Source organism: Acanthochromis polyacanthus, chromosome 3, assembly GCF_021347895.1.
Source record: "Acanthochromis polyacanthus isolate Apoly-LR-REF ecotype Palm Island chromosome 3, KAUST_Apoly_ChrSc, whole genome shotgun sequence".
NCBI classification, from domain to species: domain Eukaryota; kingdom Metazoa; phylum Chordata; class Actinopteri; family Pomacentridae; genus Acanthochromis; species Acanthochromis polyacanthus.
In genome coordinates, this window is record NC_067115.1 from 13,411,465 (window position 1) to 13,437,141 (window position 25,677).

Below are 25,677 nucleotides of genomic sequence, written 5' to 3' on the forward strand. Positions count from 1 at the left end.
CCATACCCTTAAAGCTGCACATTTGAGTAAATGTTTATGCAATTTTGTTCCACTTGTGATTTTTCTACTGTTGCGGGTCAAAATGTCAGCAGTAAAATCACACTGTTGATCAGTGTTGTGGTTTGTCAATTATTATCTGCTATTGGAAACTGCATCATTTTATAACTGCTCTGTTAAGTTATTAGATTGCTCTTATCCAGAGCTCCAGTTTCAATTTGAGACTGTGTATCTTTGACCTAACTAAGCAGGAGAAAGGTTTTTAGAAGACCTAATCCATCCCTCTGTTACAGCAGGTCGACTATTTTCATGCAGAGCTCATGAATTTCTTGGCTGTCTGGCACATTTTACATTATACTGTTGGCAGCAGAGAGAGAAGGCGGGGCAAAGCTCTAAAGAAAGGGCAGAGGAAATTTGTTTTTCATGCCTATGCTTCCTTTTTGCATTAAAATAATATTGTTTAGGCTGAAAGTCAGCGGTGGTGTCTTATACAGTTAGTTCCATATATATTTGGACCCTGACAGAAGTTTTGCTTTTTACCCATTTAATGAAACATTTTCCAATTGTAGTTCTATAATGGCATGGACATAAAGTGCAGACTCTCAGCTTTCACATGAGGCTATCAATATTCAACTTGGATGAAGGGTTTAGAAGTTTCAGTTCCTTAACATGTGCCATCTTATTTTAAAAAGGACCAAAAGTAATTGGACAATTGACTCAAAAGCCATTTCATGGGCAGGCGTGGGCAATTCCTTCATTATGTCATCACCAATTAAACAACCAAAAGCCCTGGAGTTGATTTGAGGTATGGTTTGCATTTGGAAGATGTTGCTGTGGAGACAACATGCAGTCAAAGGAGGTCTCCATGCAGGTGAAACAGGCCATCCTTAAGCTGCAAAAAATGAAAACAAAACAAAACAAAAACATTCACAAAATTGCTACAAAATTAGGAGTGACAAAATCTAGAGTTTGGTACATCCTGAGAAAGGAAGAAAGCAACGGAAAAAAGACCTGGACGTCCACGGAAGACAACAGTGGTGGATGATCGCAGAATCATTTCCATGGTGAAGAGAGAAACTCCTTCACAACAGCCACCCAAGTTAAAAACACCCTCCAGGAGGTAGGCGTGTCACTGCCCAGGTTTACTTCAAAGAGGAGACCGCATGAGAGAGAGCACAGAGGGTTCACTGCACGGTGCAAGCCACTGAAAGGCTAGATTTGACTTTTAAAAAAAAAAAAAGCCAACACAGTTATGGAAGAACATTCTTTGGACAGATGAAACCAAGAGCTACCTCTACCAGAATGATGGCAAGGAAAACGTACGGAGAAGGCATGGTACAGCTCATGATCCAAAGCATACCACATCATCTGTAAAACATGGTGGAGGCAGTGTGATGGCTTGGAAATGCATGGCTGCCGGTGGCTCTGGGTCACTGGTGTTTGTTGATGTGACACTGGACAGAACCATCCCATACATTTTCTATACACCCCTTTATCCTCACTAGGGTCACGGGGGGGTGCTCGAGCCTATCCCAGCTGACTCAGGCGAAGGCAGGGGACACTCTGGACAGGTCACCAGTCTGTTGCAGGGCTACACATACAGACAAACAATCACACTCACATGCACACCTACGGGCAATTTAGAGTAACTAATTAACCTCAGCATATTTTTGGACTGTGGGAGGAAGCTGGAGTACCCGGAGAAAACCTGGACAGAACCAGCCAGATAAATTCTGAGGTGTTCAGAGACAAACTGTTGGCTCAGATGCAGCCAAATTGATTGGGTGGCATTTCATAATACAGATGGACAAAGACCAAAAACATACCCAGGACTTTATTAAAGCCAAGAAGTGGAATGTTCTTGAATGGCCACGTTAGTCACCTGACCTCAACCCAACTGAGCATGTATCTCACCTGTTAAAGACTAAACTTCAGAAAGAAAGGCCCACAAACAACAACTGAAAACCACTGCAGTAAAGGCCTGGCTGAGCATTAAAAAGGAGGAAACCCAGCATCTGGTGATGTCCAGGAATTCAAGACGTCAGGCAATCATTGCTAGCAAATGAACATTTTCAGTTATTCAATGTGTCCAGTTACTTTTGAGCCCCTGAAATGAGTTTTGAAATGAAAGTGTTTTTTTTTTTTTTTAAATGCTTTAGTTCCTCACATTTTATGCAATCTTTATGTTCATCCCACTGAATAAAAGCTGAAAATCTGCACTTCAACCCCGTCTGAACGGTTTCATTTAAAATTCACCGTGGTACTGTACAGAACCAAAATTAGAAAAACTTTGTCTGTCCAAATATTTATGGACCCAACTGTAGATAAACTTTTTAGCCTCTCTCGGGCAAACATCAGTTTGTCCTGTCTGTACTCTGAAGTGATGTGCATTTTGTACCAGATTGGGTGAGGAGAAGCTGTAATGATATGTCAGGCTCAGACTTATTGATTTTGAGGCTTTTTTTTTTTTGTAATCCAGAACTAATAAAGTATGAGTTTTGTACTTTAAGAATGCTAAGACACACTTCTTGCCATCTTTCTGATCGTATTCATGTCTAGAATTACACTGCCCCCTACAGGCAAAACCACAAAACCCATGGAGTTAATTTTCTTCCAGTCAAACTTTATTCATTATCTCAAAAATTAACAGATTCTGACCAAATGACAGTTACACCCCACTGCCCTCATCCTCCCTCTCCCACCCCAACCAAACTAATCAACTCCCGCTAAATGTAGACTAATTGGAATATCTTTCAACTCAGTAAATAGTCAGTGGCCTTTTCATCTTTCTGTGAAAGTCAGTCACAACTGAGAGCAGATGAATTAAATACAGAAAAATAATTGGGGTCCATAGTTTTCACAGTGCATTACACAGCTCGGTGGTAAGACAATGAGCTTCTGAAATTACAATCCTGCCTTATCTTTCAAAGTTGAACTCAAGGTCGTGGCAGACCCTTTGTAGATATGCTCATTCATTTTCACTTCTGAGAAAGACAAGTCTTCTTAAATGCTATGCTGCTGTTTAAAATAACTCGTCACACATTTTAACTGATAGAATATAATTTTAAAAAAATAATCAAACACGCTTCTGAAAGACATTTCCTAGCTTACAAACTAGGTCATCATTCACATCTGATTCACCATATGTTAATAAATTAATCAACTATTAGTTCTGTAGCTTCCTGCCCCGCTGCCCTGGTCCTTCCCTTAAAAAAAAAAAAATCCTCACACAATGTTCAAACCCAAATTTCCAGCATTGCATTCACCATCACTTTCCTGAGCTAATGGAGAAACTGGCATAAAGTCAATCTCACATCACACTTAACAGCTTATAAAACACCATCAGAAGTGGAGTGCTTTAGAGGAACTCGTCGGTGATTTCCATTTAAGCGGCAGACTGACAACAATATAAAACCACTAGTAGCTTGTCAGCATCTTTGGCTGTCTTTTAGTCATCATTAGCGTTTACAGCACCCCATTTGTGATGGCACTGAATGGGTCGGTTTAATATCAAACACATGGGGAGCTGATACTTTTAGAAATTTTAAATATCCTCAAGCTAATACTGGTTGTTCAATTTCCAGCCACATTCTGATGAAACTCCACTGTGTGTTGTCTGATATGACCCCAGCACTGATAGGAGAGACACATGGCTGTCTGCAATGTCTGCTAGTCCTAAACATTATTAGGACTGAGATCACAAGCTTCTAAGTGCTTTCACAAACAAGAAAAAGATTTTAGTTGACCTTGATAAATTATAAAGGTATAAAAATGGCTCATACTCTCCTACAAATATTAAACGTTTTCTTAGACAATGACTTGTTTGTTGTGTTTAGAGAAAATGTAAAACTTCAGCTGTCAGTCCGGTGAACCCGAATGGCTGAATGAGGTGGTGGTAATGCATGTTGAGTGGCTCTTGTTCGGCTTCATCTGAGCCCAAATCACACCTTTGCAAACTAAATGATTCACCAGCACACAGGATGCACGGGTGTTAACACTGAAGAAGTGCAGCCCAGTGCTCTCCAAGGCTGGGATCGTGCATGCCGGCGTTCAATTTAGCGGACAAAGATGTGATCTGAGGTGCGGCTCATGTGCGCCTGGCTTTCTGTCTCTTGGCCTGACGTTTGGCTTCATCCAGAGCAGCGCTGTCACCGCTGGCCTGGGCCATGCTCCTCACTCCCTGGATGCGATTTGCCAACTGTAACAGGAGGGGAATCACCTGCGAAACAGGGCAGCAAAAAGGTATTAAAGCAATGTTTCCTGCATCAAAAAATGTGAAATATTAAAACCACCCATGCAAATTATAGCGGGATTAACAGGAACGAATGCACAAGTGAGAAAACATGAAAAAAAGCAGAAGCAGGGAGCTCTTCTCAATGTCAGTCCAAACTTTAGAATTGGCCCTGACAAGGCCAAACTCCAGGGAGGGATATTCCAAGTGAACAGATCCAGAAATGCAATAGTTGAGCAAGAAAAAGCTGTTTGAATGTATTGTTTGGGTCGGGTGGGGCATGTTCTGTACCTTCTCGTGGTTGTACGCTGCTAACAGGAGCAGGAGAGTGAGGGGCAGAGCTATGTAGGAGCCTTGTGCAACATCCTGGTCAGGCACTTTACGCTGTGGGAAAGCACATTACACAAACACAATGTGAGAGGAGACTGTTCTAAGAGGCTAATCACAGTTGTGTTCTTGATTTTTTAAAAAACTGTCAGAAAAGTCTGAAAAAAAACAGCTTAAAATAAATAGAATTAAAAACGTATCTTACTGTGGGGTTGAAGGTGAGAGTTACATGCTTGTGGTATCCACTGGAGGTGAAGGAGACCTGAGGCAGAGTGAAATCGTACTGGGAGCGGGACAGCGTGGAGTACAGCATGAGCACATAACTCTGGAGAAGGAAGAGAAATGTGACTATAGATTCAATAGCAGCAAGTCCTGATTCCCAGTTATTGTTGGGCTGACTTAATATTTAGAGAACGAAACATGTTAAGGACAAAACGTCTGCTCAGACTTAAAGCTGAACTACTGGATGATACCTCGCCGTCTCTGTCCAGAGGAGGGAAGTGGAAGAAAAGAGACTGTCCCAGAGAGGCGCTGTTGATCGGGTTGTCCAGATTGTCACTTTTATAAAGTTTCACCTGAACAAATAACGGGAAAAAGTAGTTATTACGAATACTAAGTCTACTTTTGAAGTACCTGCTGTGGTGATATTGTAAAGAATAAAGTAAGTGAAGTCATACCGATAGTGTTGGGAGGTGTTCAGGGGATGTTATGATGTTTCCGCTGAGGTCAAACTGATTAATCTGCCTGAATGCGATGATGTTGACCCCTTCAATGTCACTGCTGCCGACCTGAGAGGAACACAGAGCTTTATGCACAGATACGACCTTGGCACTCATAAAGTAAAATGTGAACTGGGGATAAAGCTTTTGTACAAGTCACACGGTGCGATATTAAGACAGAATTAAGTGGAATTAAGGCATTTCCAGCCTTGCAAGAGAGATTAGGAGGGCTGCATTTTTCAGACAAGCTAAAATTATGAACTGAGAGGGTTTAAACTTTAGCAGTGGGATTACTGCTGCTTTTGTTCCGCGTATAGAAAAGGAGCCATGTGATGAGGCTTCTGATAAGTCATAATCACAGGGTTCCCACAGTTATTTCAGAAATTCAATTAGAAAAAGTTTTCCATACCCTCCTTTCTAGTTTTTAGAGCGACGCTATGGCAGTGCAAACGCATAAAAGAACAAAGTATGACATTGAAAATGTGTTCAAACATTCTCAACCTTGGAAACTTGGTTGAGCAAAACACTCACAGCAAGGATTATTTGGTAGCTACTCTGCAGCTTTTGACTAGAACACAGCAGGCAAAGTCAACACTGAACTCTGTCCGTCAGCTTTGAAGCAAACATGGAAGAAACACGCTGACATGCGTAAAGAGCTACGACAAAAAAATACTGCAAATTCAACTCACACAGATTGGATGTCAAATTTATGTGATATTTTAACTATAGGGCAGAACACTAAAGCCAAACTGCTGTTGCTTTGTCCGCATAATAACCAATAAGCCCCCTGTGTAGTTAGCTAATAGAACATTTTTTATGCTTTACTCGTGTGAAATCTGAACGGTTTCTATTTTTCCTACTTATTTGTCTGACATCCAATCAGAATAACTTCTCTGACTTCATAACTGCTGACTGTCTAACATGGTGGCAAACCTATAACAAGTAGTAACATGTTTTGTCCTTACCTCTATAGCTCTGTGCTGTGGCAGAGCCCTCTCTATGTGGTCGTTGCCTTCAGCTCGCAGCTGAATCAGATACTTGCAACCCGGCTGTAAGAAAACATTTCAGGAATTAATTTGTATTGGGTGTACAGTAAAACAGTTAAAGGCTGCACCTGCAAGGGTTTGCTCAAAACAAATGCTTGTTTTGAGGATAAGCTATGTGAGGATACTTGCAGTCATCCACATTTTTTAAATTATTATTAGAAGAGCAGTAACTTCAGCAGTCGCTGTCGGACTTTGGAGATGCTTTGATTTGCAAATGCTTCCCCTCGACCGTGTCCAAACACAGCGAGAAGCTCTTAATTCTCCAGATATCCTGTGTTTTGTCTGCCCACTGATCTTGGCACATCGTAGCAATATTCACTAGCACAGTGCTAATCTGTGACCAGCTTCTGATCCTTGTGAAAAGTGCAAAGTCACAGCCAGTCTTTCAGAAAATATCCACAGGAGTCCCATGTGTGTTTTTTAGTGTTCTATGCCGTAGTAATAATGGAACCACTGTTCACATTTAAAGGCTGGGTTGGTCATTGGACAGGGATACAGAAATCTTTAGCAAGTATAGCACTGGAAAGATTCAATGTTTGCTGTGTATTATCACAAACGCTGCTTACACATCCATGTATTACAAGGTCAAGTCACCAGGTTTCCTAGTGATCTAAACAGGACCTGGACAGAGTGATCCGTTTAAAAGCCTCACTTCTAATTTTAACAGCTCATAGTGTCCTCACCAGCAGACCCCTGAGTCTGAACCGGCCGTCCTCATCAGTGACCGTGTCCTCGCTGTAGAGGCTACAGTCTCCCTGACCCACCGCCTCCACGGCCACGTCCCGCTCTGCATCCCCACTCAGAGACTGCACCGCCCCGTAGCAGCTGAGGACAAAAGTACAAGAGCACAACAATGTACAAACACTCAATTTAGGGCCTGATCTTTTCTAACAGCAGCACCAATAAAGTGTATATTGACTAACTTATGCATTCTAAGACGTATTTTTATGACTGTATGCCAAACAGAACACTACAGTAGAAGGTGCACTCATCTACCTGTATGCAGTCTTAATTCCAGTTATATCGATACTGAGGTTTTGACCCTCCTCCACTGTGATCATCTGAGATGCCGGTTCAAAGCGGAATTCCTTCATCATGGGCTTGAAGTAGTACTGACCAGGACTCTGAGGAGAGCAGAGCAGCGATTACATCAAAAGGAAAGTAGAAAATATAGACATTAGCTAAAGCAAAATAGACTTCAAAGCATTCATACAATACCCTTTTCATTTACAGGACAGCACAGAAAATAGATCTTGCTGGAATCAACATGAATAAAGGACTTGCTGGTTTCTTACCAGATTATTGAAGGTGAGGAGGCCAGTGTCCTGAGTCAGAAGGTTGGAACGAAACTGTCCTCCACTCAGAGACAGAAGAACGCCAGAAAGGGCTTGACCATCCTCCGATTTGATCTACAGCACATATAGAATATTTACATTTTTCAAAATAAAAGATCCAAGACACTAAATGTCTCATTTGATTAAGGATCTTGAGTATAATAGCAATATAGCACAGCCATGTCTAAGACTGTGAGCACCAAATTGTGCAATTGTGGGTATAATCCATAGACTGTATATAAAGATGGATGTAGCATCTGGCTCCAAAATTGAAGCCCACCCAGAAGTGTCAAAAACTTGCAATATCACGCCGTCCGCTAGGGCTGGCTCCAAAAAGCTTTTTCTCCATAGACCCCAATTCATTTTTGGAAAAAATTAAATTTGATAGACTGATTTTCTACAGCTCAGGATTTTTTTCCCCGTTAGTTTTCATGGTCAAAATGAGAGATCAGGTGGCCGATCTTAAAATAAATCAATACTGAATTTTAAACAAATCGTTAAAGTTGGCGGAGCCAGGGGGCGTGGCTATACTTGATTGACAGTCCCATTGACTGGTCCTGCCCCAAGTTGCTCTCCGGTCCAGCCTGTTTGATGACGCTTTTTACGTCACTGGCTCCAAAAAATCCAAAACGGCGACCAGGAAGTAGCAAAATCCGGGCTTCATTTTCTCGGCGTTGAAACCAACGGGTGACATCACGGTTAGTTCATGTCTGGTATAGTCACGCTGACAGCTACGCTTACAGTCTCTAATGTTCTCTATCATTTGAGACGATGTCATATTGAAGGATAAACAAGGGCAGAAAACTCTGTAAATGCTGTGCAGAAGATTTCAAAGCAATTTATCACAGTCTGAAATGGAAATTAATACTGTGCCTGGATCTCATGGCCGCTGTAGGTAATTGCAGACCCTTTTAACAAAGGCAGTACAAAGGCAATGCGCTGAGAGCACACAGCAAAGCACGGAACTGATTCAACTACACGAGTGATCTTTTCTTTTGATTTCATTTTGCGTAAACATACAGTCGCCACTGACAAGGGCTTTTCATCATGTCAGTTCACATTTTAAACCACCATAATCAGTGAGATGTGTGCTGTAATTGTAAGGTACTCAGGATAAAAGTGTCAACGAAACAGCGCAAATACAAAAGGGAGCTGGTGATTACTGGGATGTAATGTTTATGCAAGTGAGGAGGATGGTCACATGTACCTTGAAGGTGACACCAGCCAGAGCAAATGCCTTGAAATCTCCCTGGGTTCCCTCCACTGGACTCAGGACGAAACCTTCTTTGCTGGCACTGATGTCGTACTGCCGGTCGCTATGGAGTGGACCCACACTGAGGAGAAATGGAGGACTGAGTTTCTTCTGCATATATATTCTGTCATTCACACGTCGGTTACTTTTACATTAATATTCCTCATGGCATCATTCAGACACGCCCATGAAAACAAAAGGGAGAGTCACAGTATTTATGCTGTATTTGTCACACATGACAGTCCATCAGGTGACATGATGCAAAATAACGCACACATAAACTAAAGACTAAATTTAAACCTGCTTCTAAACTGGGTGTGGCAGCTTGTCTGTCAGAGGTGAAGAAAAGAACGCTTCATGACTTGTCGTCAGATGCTAACCGACCTGGAGATAATTTATAATTATTAACCCTTTGATGCCTATTTTCACAAATTCGCAACATATCACTATTATTCAGACTGCAGCCGAGATAGCGTATCCATTCTCCCAACGTCGGCTTGTGCAGACTCAATACGTACCTCGAAATCTGGTTTGTCGTAGGACCGGTCAGAGTGGGACCTAATTATTGTAATTACTATTATCTGTTATTATTATTATTATTATGCATCTGTTCTATGTGTAATGGACAAATTAACAATCTCCATTTATTTTAGCATCAGCTGGAAAGCAAAAACACGTAAAAGTTTTTTCTAAATTTAATTGTAAATAAATTCAGGTGTTAAGGAGTTAATATTTAATGAAGGTTCTTTGATTGCTTGAAGTGTGCAATTGTGTGCAATTTCTCATTTTGGAGATTCTCATATGGATGCTGCTGCTGTCTGATGCTGCAGGAATGTACTAAATTTAGAGGAAAGACTCCTACAAACAGCCGAAAGCATGCTGCATGTGCGTAACTATGTGTTTATGAGGTTTCATGCAGTTTAGACATATGCCGTGCTCACAGCGATAGGCAAATGTTACTAGATTTGATCTAGTATGACTGCCTTTAGGACTAAAGTAATGGAAAATGAGCAAGGCGCTCATTCAGACATGAAACTGACAAATTCAGCTGCCGTCAGATTTAGGGGTTTAAGTATAGAGTTATTGGGTACACTTCACTAAGTGAATTTGAGCAATGACCACAATTTGTTCTTAACCTCTGCTATGACGTTAGCAAGATCACTGATTTATGAAAAGAAATCACCTTTTATTAAGAGACCAAATAAAAAAAAAAATCAGGATTGAAACATTTTAACCAACCCTTCCTATTCACAATTCTACAATGTTATTTAGCAGACACTTTTATCCAAAGCGATGTATATCTGAGAGTAGATACAACACCATCAAGGATCCAGTCAGGAGAAAATAACCTGGACAAGTGCCATAAAACAAGTTCAAGTGTGGTAATAGGACCATGATGCCTACAGGCAGTGTGAGAGATTATAAGATTTTTCCTTTTTTGCAGACTGTCAAGCACAAATGTGTTCAGTGAAGAGCTGGGATTTTAGTCTTTTCTTAAAGACTGAGAGAGACTCTGCAGATCGAACAGAGTTTGGCAACTTGTTCCACCCTCAGGAACCACAGAGGAGAAGAGTCTAGCTGTTGACCTTGGGCCCTGGTATGCTGGTTGTATCAGGCGTCTTTTGTTGGCCGAGCGTAGTGAATGGGAGGGAGTGTAGACCTGAATGAGGGAGTTCAGGTAGGAGGGAACTGCTTTCATTGTACTTTTGTATGGAAGTGTCAAAATTTGGAATTTTATGCGGGCTGCGACTGGAAGCCAGTGAAGTGATCTGAAGAGCGGGGTGATGTGCTATTTTTAGCTGGCTAAAAACCAGACGTGCTGCTGCATTCTGGATCATCTGCAGAGGTTTGAGCGTGCATGCGCGGAGGCTTGCCACTAAGAAGCTGCAGTAGTCGATGTGTGATATTACGAGGAGTTGCTGTCCTGATTGTTCAGACAGGATCTTCCTGATGTTCAACAGGGCGAATCGACACGGCCGAGCAACAGAGGCCACATGAGCCTTGAAGTTATCCCTCCTGCTGTACTTAACCTGGGCTCAGATGCATTTTCTTCTCACTTTTTAACAGGTTTATTAGCCCAAAATATTACTAAGACTGAGAGTCTACAGCCACACTCGAGGCTCTGTCAGGCTGTTCTTCAGCACAACCGTGACTTGAGCTTAATGCTTGACAACACACTAAAACGGACTTTTTTTCACAGCAGGACATTCTGAGTGGTCACAGTGGGAAAGCGGGGGTGCATTAATGATGGGTGTATGCCGCTTAATGGATGTCCTGCTTTTGTGCATGCTGGTTCGCTGTCATGGCTTACTGGGACATTTAATGGAACTAAGCCATCATTAAGTCCCCCTGTGCATTCCCTGCTGTGACAAGTCAACATTTCTGTGTCGAAAAATGGATTGCAGACAATGCTAGCCTGCTGATGTTAAGAGAGTATGCTGTTTACCACGTTAGCACATTAACGCGTTCACATTTTCTAATGACCGCTGAACACTAAAGACACAAATTGAAACTCTGACCTGAGGAAAGCGTTAGGAATGGAACGTGTTGTGAAACATAAATGCGCGAATCAAATTTTATACTAATACATTAATAAAAAGGAGAAGAGGACAAGTCAAGCAAACACCAAAGCTAGTAAGATTTCTTCTCTGGGCTTGATGAGCATCATCATGGTAATCCATCCAACAGTTGTTGAGTTATTCAAGTCTGGAAAAAGTCTGGCTGCAGCTGCTGACCAGCTGTGATTATCATACCCACAGTCATGTAGCTGGAGTGTCTTTACTCAGTGGTGTTAAATAGCAAATTATTGCCAGAGTTTTAACGAGAATCCACACATCACTTCTGGCCTTTTCAATGTATTTGTGGACCAGCCTGTTAGTATAATGACCAGCAAAGACCAGAACATTTACAGCAGAACCTAAAGGCAGCATTACATTTTTTTAAGCACCCTAATATTACCTCTGGGTTCTCATACCTGTATGCTCCCATCTCATTAGTGGCCACAGTAATGAGTGGTGTAGCAGCTCCTCTCTCAGTGATGGATATCTCCACACCCTGTAGCTCTGGTGAAACCTTGCCCTCTAAGAAGAGACCTGCACGCCCAGTGATGTCCACCAGCCGACCTGGGCACGACTCTGTCAACAGTAATAGTGTAGTTCATGTTAGGTCAGCCCTTGTGTATCTAACTACTTCATTGTTTCAGGGAAAGTTTCTTACATTGAGCAACGGATAAAAAGTAAAAGAAGCAGTTATGACAAAAACAAGGATGCAAACATTCAAGTTGATCAACTGTTTCAGAAGGCTCTTACCCCCAGTGATGGTTGCCTCCACTTCAGGAGGGTAAAACAACAGCTCCTTGGAGGAGGGAGTCACGGTGATTTTCTCACCAGCCCTATACAACAACATAGTAAAATTAACTCACTGCATGACTGTACTGGTTCAGCACTTCATGACATGACAGAGTTTTAGTACTGTGAAGTTTAAATTCACATTCATTTTCTACTAGTCTCACATAGTCAGCACTGTGTCAACACTTTGTGAACGGTTTGGTTGCAAAAGAGGAAAAAACACTCTCCCTTGTTTGTATTTCCTTAAACCAATCACATAAGTCCAATATGCAGCGTAACAACTGACAATAAATAGCTAATTCACCGAAAGAACCTGCTGTATTAGCAAAATTTTCAGTTTCAGCACGTAGGTTTCTGTTTGAAAGTTGCTTCAGTTTTCTGTAGTGAAGAGGATTTGCAAATAAAAACGGAGAGGCTATTGTGAGGTCTGGCTTATACCTGGAGTCTACATGCCATTGGACTAATGTTCTATACAAGCAGTTTGAAGTGAAAGATGCTTGAGGGTCTTCCAAAGTTTCACCTTGACAAAAGACTTTGATCAAAACTACATTCAGTCCTGTGTACATAAAAATGCCAATAATGAAGTTCACAAAGTTGTGTACATCCAAACATCCAAGCATAATATTCTATAGCATTACATGAGCAGTTAAAGAAGAGTGAAAGTTAAAGCTTAGATTCATAAGAAAACAAAGCAGAGTTTCAGTATTTAGGGACATTGTGAGTATCATTAAAACAAAAGTTTGACATACAAACTTAACGAGGCACACGTTTCTGAAACCAGCATCTCATCCAACTCCTCAGTGCTGTACAAAACTGATCACTGTGTGAAGTGGAATTGTTCAGTCCTTTATTTTCAATATTGTAATAAGAAAGCAGCATGAATGAAAATGCAGTGTGACTGACCTGGCCCAATAGGAGAACTCATAGTGGAAGGGGCCTGTCAGTTCATCAGCCTTCTCTTGGATAGGTGGGCTGTCATCTTTGGCACCTCCTTCCTCTTCGGCTGCACGACGCTCTCGTTCCTGACGGCGCAGTTGGATCTCTTGCAGTTGCTGCTCCTGCCTCTGTTCCTCCAGGCTGCGCAGAGGACCAAGAACCAGCGCTGGCTCGCTCTCGATGGACGATCTGACCGGGAAGAAGGCGATTTTTAAAAAAACAACATACAAACTGGACATGGACAAAAAGATGTTCTGCAGCTAAAATTAGCCTCTGAAATGAGTTCACTCAGGCCGAGTCTTAATTACTTGATTGTGACTGTGACATCGAGAATCTTGTCAGTGGTGATGAGTCCTGTCATGTGATGCCGCACTGCAGTGAGGGTCAGGATACTGGGGGCTGATCTGTTCCAAACAGGTAAACAACAGCCATTAAAATAAACTGTACACATGGAAACATTGCTTTAAATCAGAAAAAACTGACAAAGCTTCTCATTACTTACGTATCATAGGTGTAAAAGTCCTGTTCAAATTGGTGGCAGGAGCGAGGGGTGACTTTGTAAACACCTGGACAAACCATTTTTAGTTGATTAATTACTTTGTTCCAGTTTTATATTTAGGTAAGTCTGACACAGACCTCTTGGCTCATAAGGCTGTACCCTAACTATACACAAGGGGAACAGTTGGTACACTGATTTTTTTCCTCAATATGCTAATTGATACTATGTTTAGCTAATGAGAGGTCAGGAGAATGAAACTCACCGGGCTTGGAGAGGCAGAAACGGTTGACTCCCTTAGAGAGGTTGTACACGCCGACATTCTCAGGTTTGCTCCCATCTTGGAAGAATTCCTGCAGAATAGCAGCACAAATTAAATCCGAAATCTGTGATCACATATGCCTAGTAACAGATACAGTGACACACATTGCTTGGGGTGTGCGATACTGATTACTAACCAAAGTGATGGCATGTGAGAGGGAGCAGCGCAGGATGTAGCCAATCTGTCTGAACTCCACCCCCAAAACATCAGAGTCCAGAACCTCCACTTCCATGGACTTATGCTTCCAGCACCACTCCTCATGAGAAATGCTCACTGTTAGAGCAAAGACAGAAAAGAGTCACTTATAATCAGCAAGCCGACTTAAACTAAAGGCAACAGAAACACACGGACATGAACGTTGCTGAAAAAGTTTACATTTGCTGCACTAGCTGAGGTGAAAAGACCTCAGAAGCTGTGATCAGATGGTCCAATCTATCCAAAGAATGATGTTTCAATTATCTAACATTTAAACAAATGCTTAAGAAAGTAAACTTCTTGTACTGCTTCGGCCAGGCAACACTATAAGCTGAGTAAACACGCCTCAAAGATGCTGCGTGTGCAGATAGCTCGCAGGCACGCTAACAGATTGCGTGTATTGAACAGGGAGTGAGATGGATGCAGGACCAGAGGGGCAGAAACACTGGCTGAATAATGGTGTTCCTCCTGAAAGCTGGTACTATATGCCAGTTATGATGGAAAGCCGGTAATTACTCATTGATTTCCCTACAATCACTAGAGAATAATTAGTGTAACTTTTGAAAGGAAGTGTAAACAGAATCAAGGAATTAGTTTATACAGTTCTTGGCTGGAAACTTGAATGCTGACTTTGCACTGATGCCCTTCTGCGATGTTGATTTAGACATCTAATGATACTGACACAACAAATTAAGGAGTAAGTACATATTTGATAATAAAGAACCTTTGTATTTCCCAGGTAAAACGTTGTCAAAAGAGAAGCTGAGGACGTCACTGCTGCCAGACAGAGCCACCGCCCTCCTGTCTCCCTGCCGACTCACTGGTTGCAGGGTCACTGAGAAGTCATCACAGGAAGCTAGAGGTCACCGAGAGAAAGCAAGGTCAGCTTATGTGGAAAAAAATGAAGCAACAACTACAAAAACACGATATATTTATGGGCTGAGGCTGAGAAAACACATGACTGAAGGAGGTTGCATAGTGTGAATCACTACGTCTTCACCTAGACAGTAGACTTTTCCAGAAACAGAGGCCATGAATTGGGTAAAAAGCAGGTCTGTCAGGGGTTGGTCCACAAGGGAGACCTCTAGGGCCTGAGGCTGCAGAGCCAGGCCTGCTTTCACCTCAGCTTCAGGGAGCGATACCTAAACAAAAGGAGGTAAAACCAAAGTTATCTTGTGGAAAAGGAAGTCATACTCGCACTTTTAATGCCTCGGGGTAAACAGAAATCTGTAGACAGAAAAACTTTTTAAAAAAGAGTAGGATCTAGAAATACAGCCCTCCTTCCTTCAGCTCTCTCTTCACTGTCCTAACTCCCTTACATCATGCAAACATGGGCGCCTCCTGCTTGCAGGCGACACAAGCTTCATCCCATCATCAACATGAAAATGAAACAGCCACAGCAGGCGCCCTGAGCTTCTGGCTACACCTAGCAGAAGACTGAACCATAAGCAGCAACCATAGTCATTCATTGTAAATCTACCTACACAAGCTAACCAACCACTACAACACATGAGGGGATGACAGGAAAATAAAGGTAGCAAGCTCTCTATGTAGCGGTTATTGGACATATCTCCAGTTCTATAAATACACATTACTGATCCTGATAGTGTTACTTTTACTGCATTTATTGTGACTGTCATTCTTTCCCTCTGTTTTTGTAAGTGTCTTCTTTTTGTAGTGCAGGCAGCTGTTAAAACAGCCGGAGTCGCAGTTTTTTCCCTCCAAGATTTTCTGCCACTGAATCCGGCTTTCCATCATCTGAAAGGATGTTCATGTACATTTGAATTTGTAGAACAGCCAAAAGGAGCAACGCCGTCTGTCTGTCATGGCCTGCATTTGGCCAAATCCCCTACACATCATGGATGAGTACTCCTACAATTGGAAAATACAGCCAAGAGAAGGTGTAGAAATGTAGTTTTTTTTTCTCAGTCCACTTGAATTATGATATGCTGAAAGGTTAGTATGAAGAAAAATAGTGCCTACCCCAGCTTTAACAATACTGAAGTATTCTGGGCCATTTCTGGAAACTAAAAGTTTTCTTTGATGCTATTTTGTTACGGTAAACAACAGAAATTACAAGCTGCATCAAGAGTTGAAAGTAAGCTTATTCTCCATCCAGTTAGGACAGGAGACTTAGGTTAATAAAATTTGGCTTTTTGAGAGATATTTGATTCAAATTAGGGAATTTTGGAACTTTCAACTGTAACTAAGCAAAAAGACACTGCCTGTTGATTAGTCATCATTCCAGCTGTTCATCTTGAAGAAACCCTGCCTCAAATTCATGACCTAAAACTGGGAATTTTCTTATAAATTACACGACTTTGTTTTAAAATTTTTCTTTTCAATGATTTCAGAACTCATGTAGATGAAGGTATGAATATGTCCTGATAAACTGAATGCTGCTGAGGTCTTACATGGACGCTATAGTCTCCAGGTTTGGCCTGAAAGCAAAAGGCCCCCTGAGGGTCGGAGTCGATGGTCCGACTGGAAGCCTTGTCTTGGCCCTGCTGTGTCAGAGTGACCTTGTAGCGACCCTGTTGCTTCATGCCCTCAGGCAGGCGACTGATGGAGATCTGGCCGCAGACACTGAACCTGCGTTTGAGCAGAATCAGAAATTCAGACAACCTGTCAGCAACGTGACAACACGCAAAACCAAACTTAGAACACTGAAGCAAGATTTCTGCAATTTAATCCCACAAAATATAACGGACCCTGCTGTGATGATGTCTGGAAGTTGAGGCGTGTTGGGTGCAATTTTCACGGTGATTGGCTCAAAGAACATGAGGTCCTTGTTAACGCGGATGGTGTAGGTACCAGCTGTCATGTTCTCCAACCGGAAAGAACCATCCTCCTTGCTGACAACTGTGAGGACAGATCAGTCAAGCAAGATGCAGTGTGAAGGTCTGCCTACTTTCCAGAGAACTACCGAATGCACATATCATCTCCACAGAAAACATGGAGTTTTCTGGTTAGTTACCTTTGATCTGGTTGTTGAGGGAAACTGTAGCATCAGGTACACCCTCCCCACCAGCGCTGTTGAGTACTCTGCCCGTCACAGAGAAGCCCATCACGCGGAACATGGGCTACGAACAGGGCAACGAAAAAGATATTCATATGCGCACAATAACGACATATTTCACAAAAACACACTGCAAACTGGAGAGAGAGAATGTAACTCTTCACCTCTAGTTTTAAGCTGTTGTGTTCCACTTTGAAATTCATCCTTGAAGGAGCAACATCAAAAGTGATCCGTTCTCCCCTGTAGAAAGGCACCTGAAAGTGAAGGATTTCGTAAAAACAAAATAAGATTCACCATTTTTTGATGGAAGACTCTCAACACACCGTGCAGATTGAAGTTGTAATTTCATAAAATCAAACCCTATTCTTGATACTATGTTTGGTTGATATAATATAGTAGTTTCTAGTGGTACTGCTGGAGTCTGCTTTTCCTGTGCTGGATATAAATTCCCTGGTCAAGAATGGGATGATTTGGGGAAAAAAGACGATCTGCAACTAGGGTTAGAACATGATGCAATAAAGTCTTTCAAAATCCTAAAGTGGTCTTTCTGTGTAAAAAGCTACCAGACATATACAGATAAGCTTTGACAATTCTACAGTTTCATTTAGCAGACGCTTTAATCCAACACAACACAATACAACACAAGCAAGGAAAGCTTTTACTGTGAAAAAGCCACAAAGGTTAGTGCTGACTACAACTCATTAAAAATAAGTCTACAAAACAAGATGGAAATTTTGGGGCATTTATTGGACTGCGGTTAATTTTTAAATATCAAAAGGAGTAACGGAATAACAGAGCTGAAGAAAATTGTTAGATGAAAAGCTGCATATGTCAGCACCCCCTCAGCATGATTACAGCCTTTCTGCGTTCCGCTGCAGAAAATGACTCACGCCATGTGCAGCACAAAATCAAAACTGTTCACAGCACTGAGATAAATGTCCAATTATTGACCAGCTTCTTTATTACAATCACGTAGCTGCACTATAAACAGAAATGAGTGCTCCGTTGTATTTCTGACAAAGCCTCTGCTCAACAGTGATAATTGCGGTGTTAAAACACACTTGCTGCTATCACACTGGCCAGAGGTGTCAAATCAACCATGACTGAAATTGTAGGGATGGCAGCTGTAAGTGACATAAGAAATAGCGGGCTGGTCTCTTTAGGTTTTTTTGTAAAAAAGCTTACCACAGTGTACTCGCCGCTGGCCAGTGAGGGAAAGCTGAATGTGCCGTCTTCCCTGGACAGAGCGCTGCACAGGTAGACCAGAGAGCTGTCCCCAGAATCCGCCCCCTCCACCGGGGATGTATTACAGCCACTGATGTCCTGGAATTTACAACAAACATAAACAAGAGCAACTGAACAATGTAACTTGGTTTTTTTGATCACAATTAAGTGTAAGAATGCATTCAAGTGCACCTAAGATAGCCCCATTTCCCCATGTTGGAGTGTGGAAACAACACAGATGCTACAAAGAAGCAATGTTGTGTTTTATTGCCTGATGTTTACACAACACACTGATAGCTGTTTCCGGTGTTTGTGTGACAAAACAAGAGAACAAAGAGAAACAGAAACTGATAAATGTGTGTGACTAGTAAAAAAAATTTCAAATTAATTCCAGTCATTCTATGTCCACCACAATCCCAACTTAATGCCGTACTACAAATTGACATGTAATATGTCAATGTGCTTAAATGAACAATGAATGTTTCTGCTTATATAACAGCAGTCGAAATTTTCCCAGCCTTTCTGAGTTGTACTTTTCAATTGACGAAACATTCAAGCGAATTTCTCAAACCGGGAACTAATTTTTCCAACATTTTTCCACCACACATGTGCACTTATTCCATCCATCACTGCTCCCCACTATATTGTAAAAATAAAAGGCCTGTTCAATAAACTACTGCAACAAAATCAGTCCACCTTTAAGACATAAAAAATACACTTGGGCATTCTCTGGCTTCTCAAGAGAAAAACAGCTAACTTGGCTTGTCTTGAAACATGCAAAATTCCATGATATTCCAGAAACTCCAAGAGGGAAATCTGTAGTTAAAGCCATATACTGACCCTCTTCTTAATGTAGGATAGATGAGACACGCACTAAGAACCCTTGATCTAGTTCATCTCCTTACTGCTTCTAAAAATGCAGAATAATGCTCATTTACCTCTCTCTTGACTGTGGCTGAGTACAGTAAGAAGGTGACCTCCTTCATGGGCTCTCCATCACTGCGGACCTCCCCCGAGACATCGTAGCCTCCAACAACCAGATGGTCGGCGGCCGGGGCGTTGGCATTGGAGACGTGCACCGAGGTAGTGCTCTGCGGGAAGACGGCAAAGGTCGCGGCGTAAGTTGCAGTGAGGGACGGAAAAATGGCCCTGTCAGGAGCAGTGTGATTACTGCTGGAGATCATTAGTTATAACCCTGCTAACCTGACAGGGAACCTTTTCAGCTGAGCAAGTAGGTGAATAATGAAGTTTTGTACCCTCAAGTGATACAGACTGAAAAAGACCTAGGAGATCAGACACACTCCATGGTATTAATGATACTACTTCGAAGGGGGAACTGTGACAACATGCTCCTCGGCATCTTAATACTGTGTTATGGGGGCAAAAGTGATGTCGCACAGGTGTAATCTGACTGCCATTTGGAACCGTTAATTACAAAGTAGTGTCTACAGATACGGACCCGTACCCGTAGCCTGTGGCCTACGGATACGGCACTTTCCCTTACCATAAATATTAATGAGACGTACATGAATATTAATGAGCCGGCTGATGAACGCGCTTTGTGATTGGCTGGTAATCCGACGGACATAAATATTAATGAGCCGGCTTGGTAATCCGAGTGATGAAGGCGCTTCCGTGATTCGAGGTGAATCTGCGTGCCGAGCCTGTCATGTCAGTCATCTGCTGTTCTCTTTTCTATCATGCATAATGTCTTATAAATATCATTATCTGACTTTTTCACGGACAGCGATTTGGGGGTTGAAATCGGCACTACTATTAAAATAGCAAAACTTTTTATTCACGTGACCCTGTTCTAATAAAGCACAAACAGCAAACAAAACAAATGGCGGAACTAACAGCCAGCAAACTACAAGTATTTTTTTACCTTCAAAAGTAGCGACAGACTATTACATATTAACAACCTAAACAAAACCCTGACGTATTTTCTACGTCTGTCAACACAGACACTGCACGTCAGTCACTTTAATGTTAGCGGACTCTGTTGAATGGCTAATTTACATCACCACAAACAAATCTCACAATATCACAGTAAATCGAGTTTGTGGGTTTTTTTAATTCATGCCGAATTAAAGAGCTGCTCCTCACCATTCACGAGTGTTTGTTTCATATTCGACATCCTTAACTTTATCTTGTAAATTAGCGTCCGAAATTAAATGGGAACATTTGCAATGGAGTTCGTCAGCCGCTTCCACCACTGAACGCGGTAAACTACTTAATAGGAGCTGGACTTCAAACAATTTATACACGGCGTCTAAAAGCGTAAAAACTGCAATGTCTAAAGTGTGAGAGGAGACGGTGTATTTTTGGTTAAATTATACAATGTTCGCCGTCAAAGTCATTCATATAAACTGCCTGTAATGTGCAGCAAATAGTAGTTAACCGGCGCCAGCTCTTCAGTGACCTTAACGGGTCCGTACCTCTAGTACAGATGCTAGCATCAACCTAATTACAAACCTGTTGATCTGTCCCACCTCAGTTCCAAAAGCCTTAATCCAGCTCTTAAAATCATCATATTCAATGCATGCTCTGACCTACATGGGTGTCTACCACCATGGACTGTTCATTTTTGAGACTGTCAGTGCGTGTGATTTAGCTTTAATGGGTGACAAAGTAAAGAAAATTATTATGTATAGTCTCTTGGTAAATGTTGGGCCACCTCTATTGAGCCTTGGCATTGCTGCTGCATTTCTCTGGAACTCTAGAGGGATAGTCATTTTTCAGGATATTTCTTTTAGCATTCATCAGTCTCTAAATCTACTTTTAACATCCATTTTTGCAATTTGCTTTTAAAGCACTTCGAACTGCATTTGATTTGGTTGAAAAGTGATCTATAAAGAAAGTCTGATTCACTGATGAGTGAGATTTCCTGAATAAACAACGGATGTAAGAAGCAAAAGAAAATCTATCATGGGACGCAGTTCTTCTTTTGAGACAGTTTCAGTACTCATGATCTGTATCTTGGATTTGGTCAATAAACATTATTATATTATTATTAGAAAATTTGAGGTTTTAAGTTTGCTAGTTTTCCTGACTACCTTCCACAGAAGGAACATCTTTCACTCCCGCAAAACAAACATTCCTTCATGGATGCCACATTCATGCTTATACACAGTATGTGCTGTCTACGGCCCAATGACAATACAAACCAACCTGCTCCAGAGTCCAAGAGGAATGGGAGGCTGTGATGTCGTAATTTCCAGGTAGCACTTTGAAGAAGGTATACCTGTGTTAGCAAGGACAAAAAGGGGAAAGAATGTCTTGACACGGCAAACCATTTCAAATATATACTAGAAACAATTGGGTGAAACTCTACTGAATATACAGGTGTGAGCTACTTACTTTCCTCCAGGCTGTGTCACAACACTCTGCAGTTTCTCCTCTGTTCCTGCTCGGCTCAGTTTGACTTCTACTCCTGCTGGGCCCAGGAGATGGCCCTTACTCAGAACCTAAAAATACATAGTACATTTAAAAAAAAAGATGCCAACATTTCCATACACTGTACAAACAAACAGCAATGTCTCATTTCTAAGCTTCAGACATTCCATGAACTACTTATGTCATTCCACTGGGAAAATTGCTAAAATCTAAGTTAAAAAAATGGTGAAATTACAACGAAATTGCTACATTCTGCGTCTCGTTTAGATTCACCAAAAGTAAACTGTTTGCTCTATCCACTTTCTGGCTGACCAGAAATCAAAAAATTATGTCTGTTGTGACTGAACTGTAGGAGTGTATCTGGGTCAACATACAGTTGATAGGTGTCATAGTTGACATTTTTTGCTGTTTTCAGGCCTAAAATCAACATGGCCACCTATAACCAAACACCACATGGCATTTTTACAGACAGATTTTTCTAAAATAATATATATGCACCTGAGTACAATTGAAATCGAAAGTTATTTATAAAGATATTGTAGTAAACCTGTTGACATGCCATAAATCCACACTTGACTCACACATTACTTTGTATTAAATAAAGCCTTGAAGTCTTGCCAATCTTTTCAATTTGTTATTTTCCATATAAAATTTTATATTTTGCCAAATAAGAAATATATGTCATGATTATCTCAACTTAATAAAAAGAACACACTCAAAACCATTTTTGAATAAGCTCATTTTATCACTGTTTAACTAATTAGAAGGTGGTTGTTATTATAGTCAGAAAGCTACTTAGTTGACATTTTAGTTATATCCAGTCATTTTTTATTAATAAGCGATTGTTTCCATAATAAATAATTATAGAACTTGTAAATATGTGATCATAATGAATATAAAAAATATTAGTTTTTTAACTTTTAATAAAAATGTATGCAAGATATATCCCATGGACTTCAAGTGTCCCTCAAGTACATATTGACCCATCTGCAGAGTAGAGAGGAGACAAGTATGGGCATAATTTAAATTGTAAATAGTAAAACAGATATAATATGTAGAGCCACCATTTTTCCAGTATTGGTAACAAAATGTTTTATACTTTGATTCAAGCTGTTTTTAATTTTTTGGCAAACTAAACAATCAACTTTTCATTTCTATGATTTCTGGCATTCTAGCATTGTTACACTGCACAGAGGACATGCTTCAGTTCTTTCTACATCTAGCCAAGGAAGTGTGGTTTTCATGGAGGTTTATATTTTATAATTACTTTATAAAGCAGTGCGAAACTAGCATTAAGAGAGTAAAAATGTTCAGGACAGTTTGGAGGGTAAGACACTGTAAGTCACTTCTCAAGACACTATGTTGCATGGATAAGAGAAACTGTGAAAGTTTCAAAGACTTATTTGCATCGCCGCACACAAAGATCATTGAAATTATAAAGCACCGTTTAACTCTTAGACTCTGAGCATTTTTTCTGCATGCCTTTAAAATCCAAACAACGAAACTTTAAAAACTCTCACCGTTCCCGAGACTGAGAAACCTGTAAAGACAAAATTGATGTCTTGTTCTTTGGTACAGATGTCACTGACTCCATCCACATGCAGGTCAACACTGGTAGGCTCTGGTGTGCAAAACGAATACAATTTAGTACGAAGGCTTCGGACTTCAACAGCTGAAAAAAATCAGGGACGCATCTGTGAGTGTCTTACCAAAGCTCCACCCGAGAGGAGGCTCGATCTTCAAAACAAAGTCACCCTGTGTGGAAGAGACAAGTGTGCAAATGAAAGTCACCTCCAGTGAAATACTTAGTTGAAAATTCTCAGATGAGTGGCTCTCATACCTTGTCATAGAGAGGGATCATGAAGTAACCATTGATTGGAGCACAATCCGTCTGATATTTCAAGGAACCTTGCTTGGTGTACAGTTTAATCTGTGCATGCAAAAGGACATACGCTTGTCAATATGTCGCAATTACTAAACCTGACATTAACATTTCATTTTAGCATATTTGCAGTATGGCCAGCAGAGGCTTCTGGTGTTTGGCATATTAAATTGCACTGTTTTGTATTATTCAGTCACTCAGTTTTCTCTTTTGCAGTTACATTTCCACCTCTTTTTTAGCCATCACAACTTTACCCTAGCTATCTTGGTCATATGGCTGTCTACACATGTGTTTATGAATATCACTTCTGACATGACTATTTTTTTGGCAATATTGCATGTTATTAACTTCACCATCTCTCCTGTAGATTGAGCTTTGTTCTCTCCGTCCTCTCTGCAGGTGTTTCTTACTCTGGAGCTGCACACGTCCGATCTGCAGCTTCTGACCTCACCAATCTGTCCAGGGTTTCTGTTCTATTGTTTGTTTACTGTTTTCTCTCCCACTTATCCTCTTCCCTACCAGTCAAGCCAGGGAAGAGGATGGCAGCCCTGCCTGACCCTTGTTCTGCTGGAGATCTCCTGCTGCTAAAAGGGAGTTTTTCCTCTCCACTGTAAGAAATATGCTTCTTCATAGAAAATCTTAAGATCTTGTTGGGTTTTCCTTGTAGAATTTTGAGCAACCACAAGTTGTTTATTTTTTATTGTTTTTGTCTTTTTTAACTAGGCAGGTAAATTTCCATAATTAATAAAACTATTAGGGCCTTTACCTTGCCATTTAATTTAATGAGGTAAATGTACATATTTTATGGTGCTGTCATAATATTTAAATTACTCAGGTTAATTCATAGATCCTTGTAGCGTCTTAACTTTAATATTTAAACTTGTTATTTATATTAACAATGCTAATCTTATCTCTGTACTGTAAATACTATGTCTGAATGGCTGCTGTTTTAAATATCCTACATAAAAACGATGATCTGACTAGAATAAATTAAACGACAAACTAGCTGAGTAAGTGTCTTAACTGTCATCAGCAAACAGGCCAGTCTACCTGGGATTTACTTAATTTCACTAATTTAATGAACCAAATGGCTAATCCCATGGAGACTGTGAATGAGAAGGGATTAGGACTAGTGGAAAGCACTTAGGAGTGACAGGTTGTAGGATTAGCAGTGAATGCCATGTGTCATGCATTAATGGAAGGATAATATAACAAGGGTTTTTCAGTTTACCGATCCAAATCATGCAAATTAGCAATATAGCAGGTGGCTAACTTACCGCTAAATTACATAAAATGCACTAAATAGTGTTTGTTAGCGTTGGAGAGGTAATTTTGAGTTGAAACAGACTGCTTTTGTGGTCGTTTCATTCAAACTGTCACAGAGCAAGCTAGGTCCGACTAACCTTTAGCTCACTAAGATAAACCAGCTAGCCGTTAACGTGCTAACTAGCTAGCCGGGACGTTTCCACTCTCACCTCGATCAGGGAGTAGTTGATTTCAACGTCGGATTTCACAAATCCACCGCATGCCACCACGATGTCATCAGAGGACACGGTCAAGACTTGCGAATATATAATACAAAACAAAAACCAAAGGGATCCTACGTCTGCCCGGATCGTAATTCTCAACATTTTGACGGGCTGACTGATCTGTCGCTGAGCCGAGAAACAGCACGCTGCCTCCGGTTCCGTACCAGCTGAGCTGCTGTCAGTGACCGGCCGAGGAGGACTGCAAACAGCGGCCTCTGGAGGCCCGGAGGAGGTGTAACTTCACCACATTTACAAGTAAGGTGAGAGAAGACCAAATACAGTAAGCGCTCAGGAAGTTAGAGTTTTTTTATTTGTTTGTTTTTTGGTCTTTGTAGTGTGCGTGTGGGTGTGTGTTCGTAGATATGACAGTTTGAACTAGGTCGGGTAAAGGAAAGTCTGTAAGTCTACTGTCTGGTCCACACTCC

General features: G+C 41.1%; 1 protein-coding gene across 1 annotated transcript; it reads right to left on the reverse strand.

Moving 5' to 3' along the window:
- Positions 1 to 2,599: 2,599 nt before the first annotated feature.
- Positions 2,600 to 25,429, reverse strand: nomo (nodal modulator). The gene is made up of 31 exons (XM_022205537.2): positions 25,199 to 25,429; positions 23,682 to 23,771; positions 23,551 to 23,596; positions 23,362 to 23,462; positions 21,806 to 21,912; positions 21,617 to 21,689; positions 19,384 to 19,536; positions 18,407 to 18,544; positions 17,386 to 17,475; positions 17,180 to 17,285; positions 16,914 to 17,064; positions 16,617 to 16,794; positions 15,203 to 15,344; positions 14,927 to 15,058; positions 14,144 to 14,280; positions 13,951 to 14,038; positions 13,692 to 13,755; positions 13,498 to 13,593; positions 13,157 to 13,378; positions 12,215 to 12,297; positions 11,881 to 12,040; positions 8,862 to 8,988; positions 7,616 to 7,729; positions 7,317 to 7,444; positions 7,004 to 7,145; positions 6,240 to 6,323; positions 5,233 to 5,343; positions 5,029 to 5,130; positions 4,761 to 4,880; positions 4,520 to 4,612; positions 2,600 to 4,216 (listed from the first exon to the last, which is right to left on the reverse strand). The coding sequence occupies exons 1-31, from the start codon at positions 25,352 to 25,354 to the stop codon at positions 4,085 to 4,087; spliced, it is 3,666 nt and encodes a 1,221-aa protein (XP_022061229.2). The 5' UTR covers positions 25,355 to 25,429; the 3' UTR covers positions 2,600 to 4,084.
- Between the last annotated feature and the right edge of the window lie 248 nt (positions 25,430 to 25,677).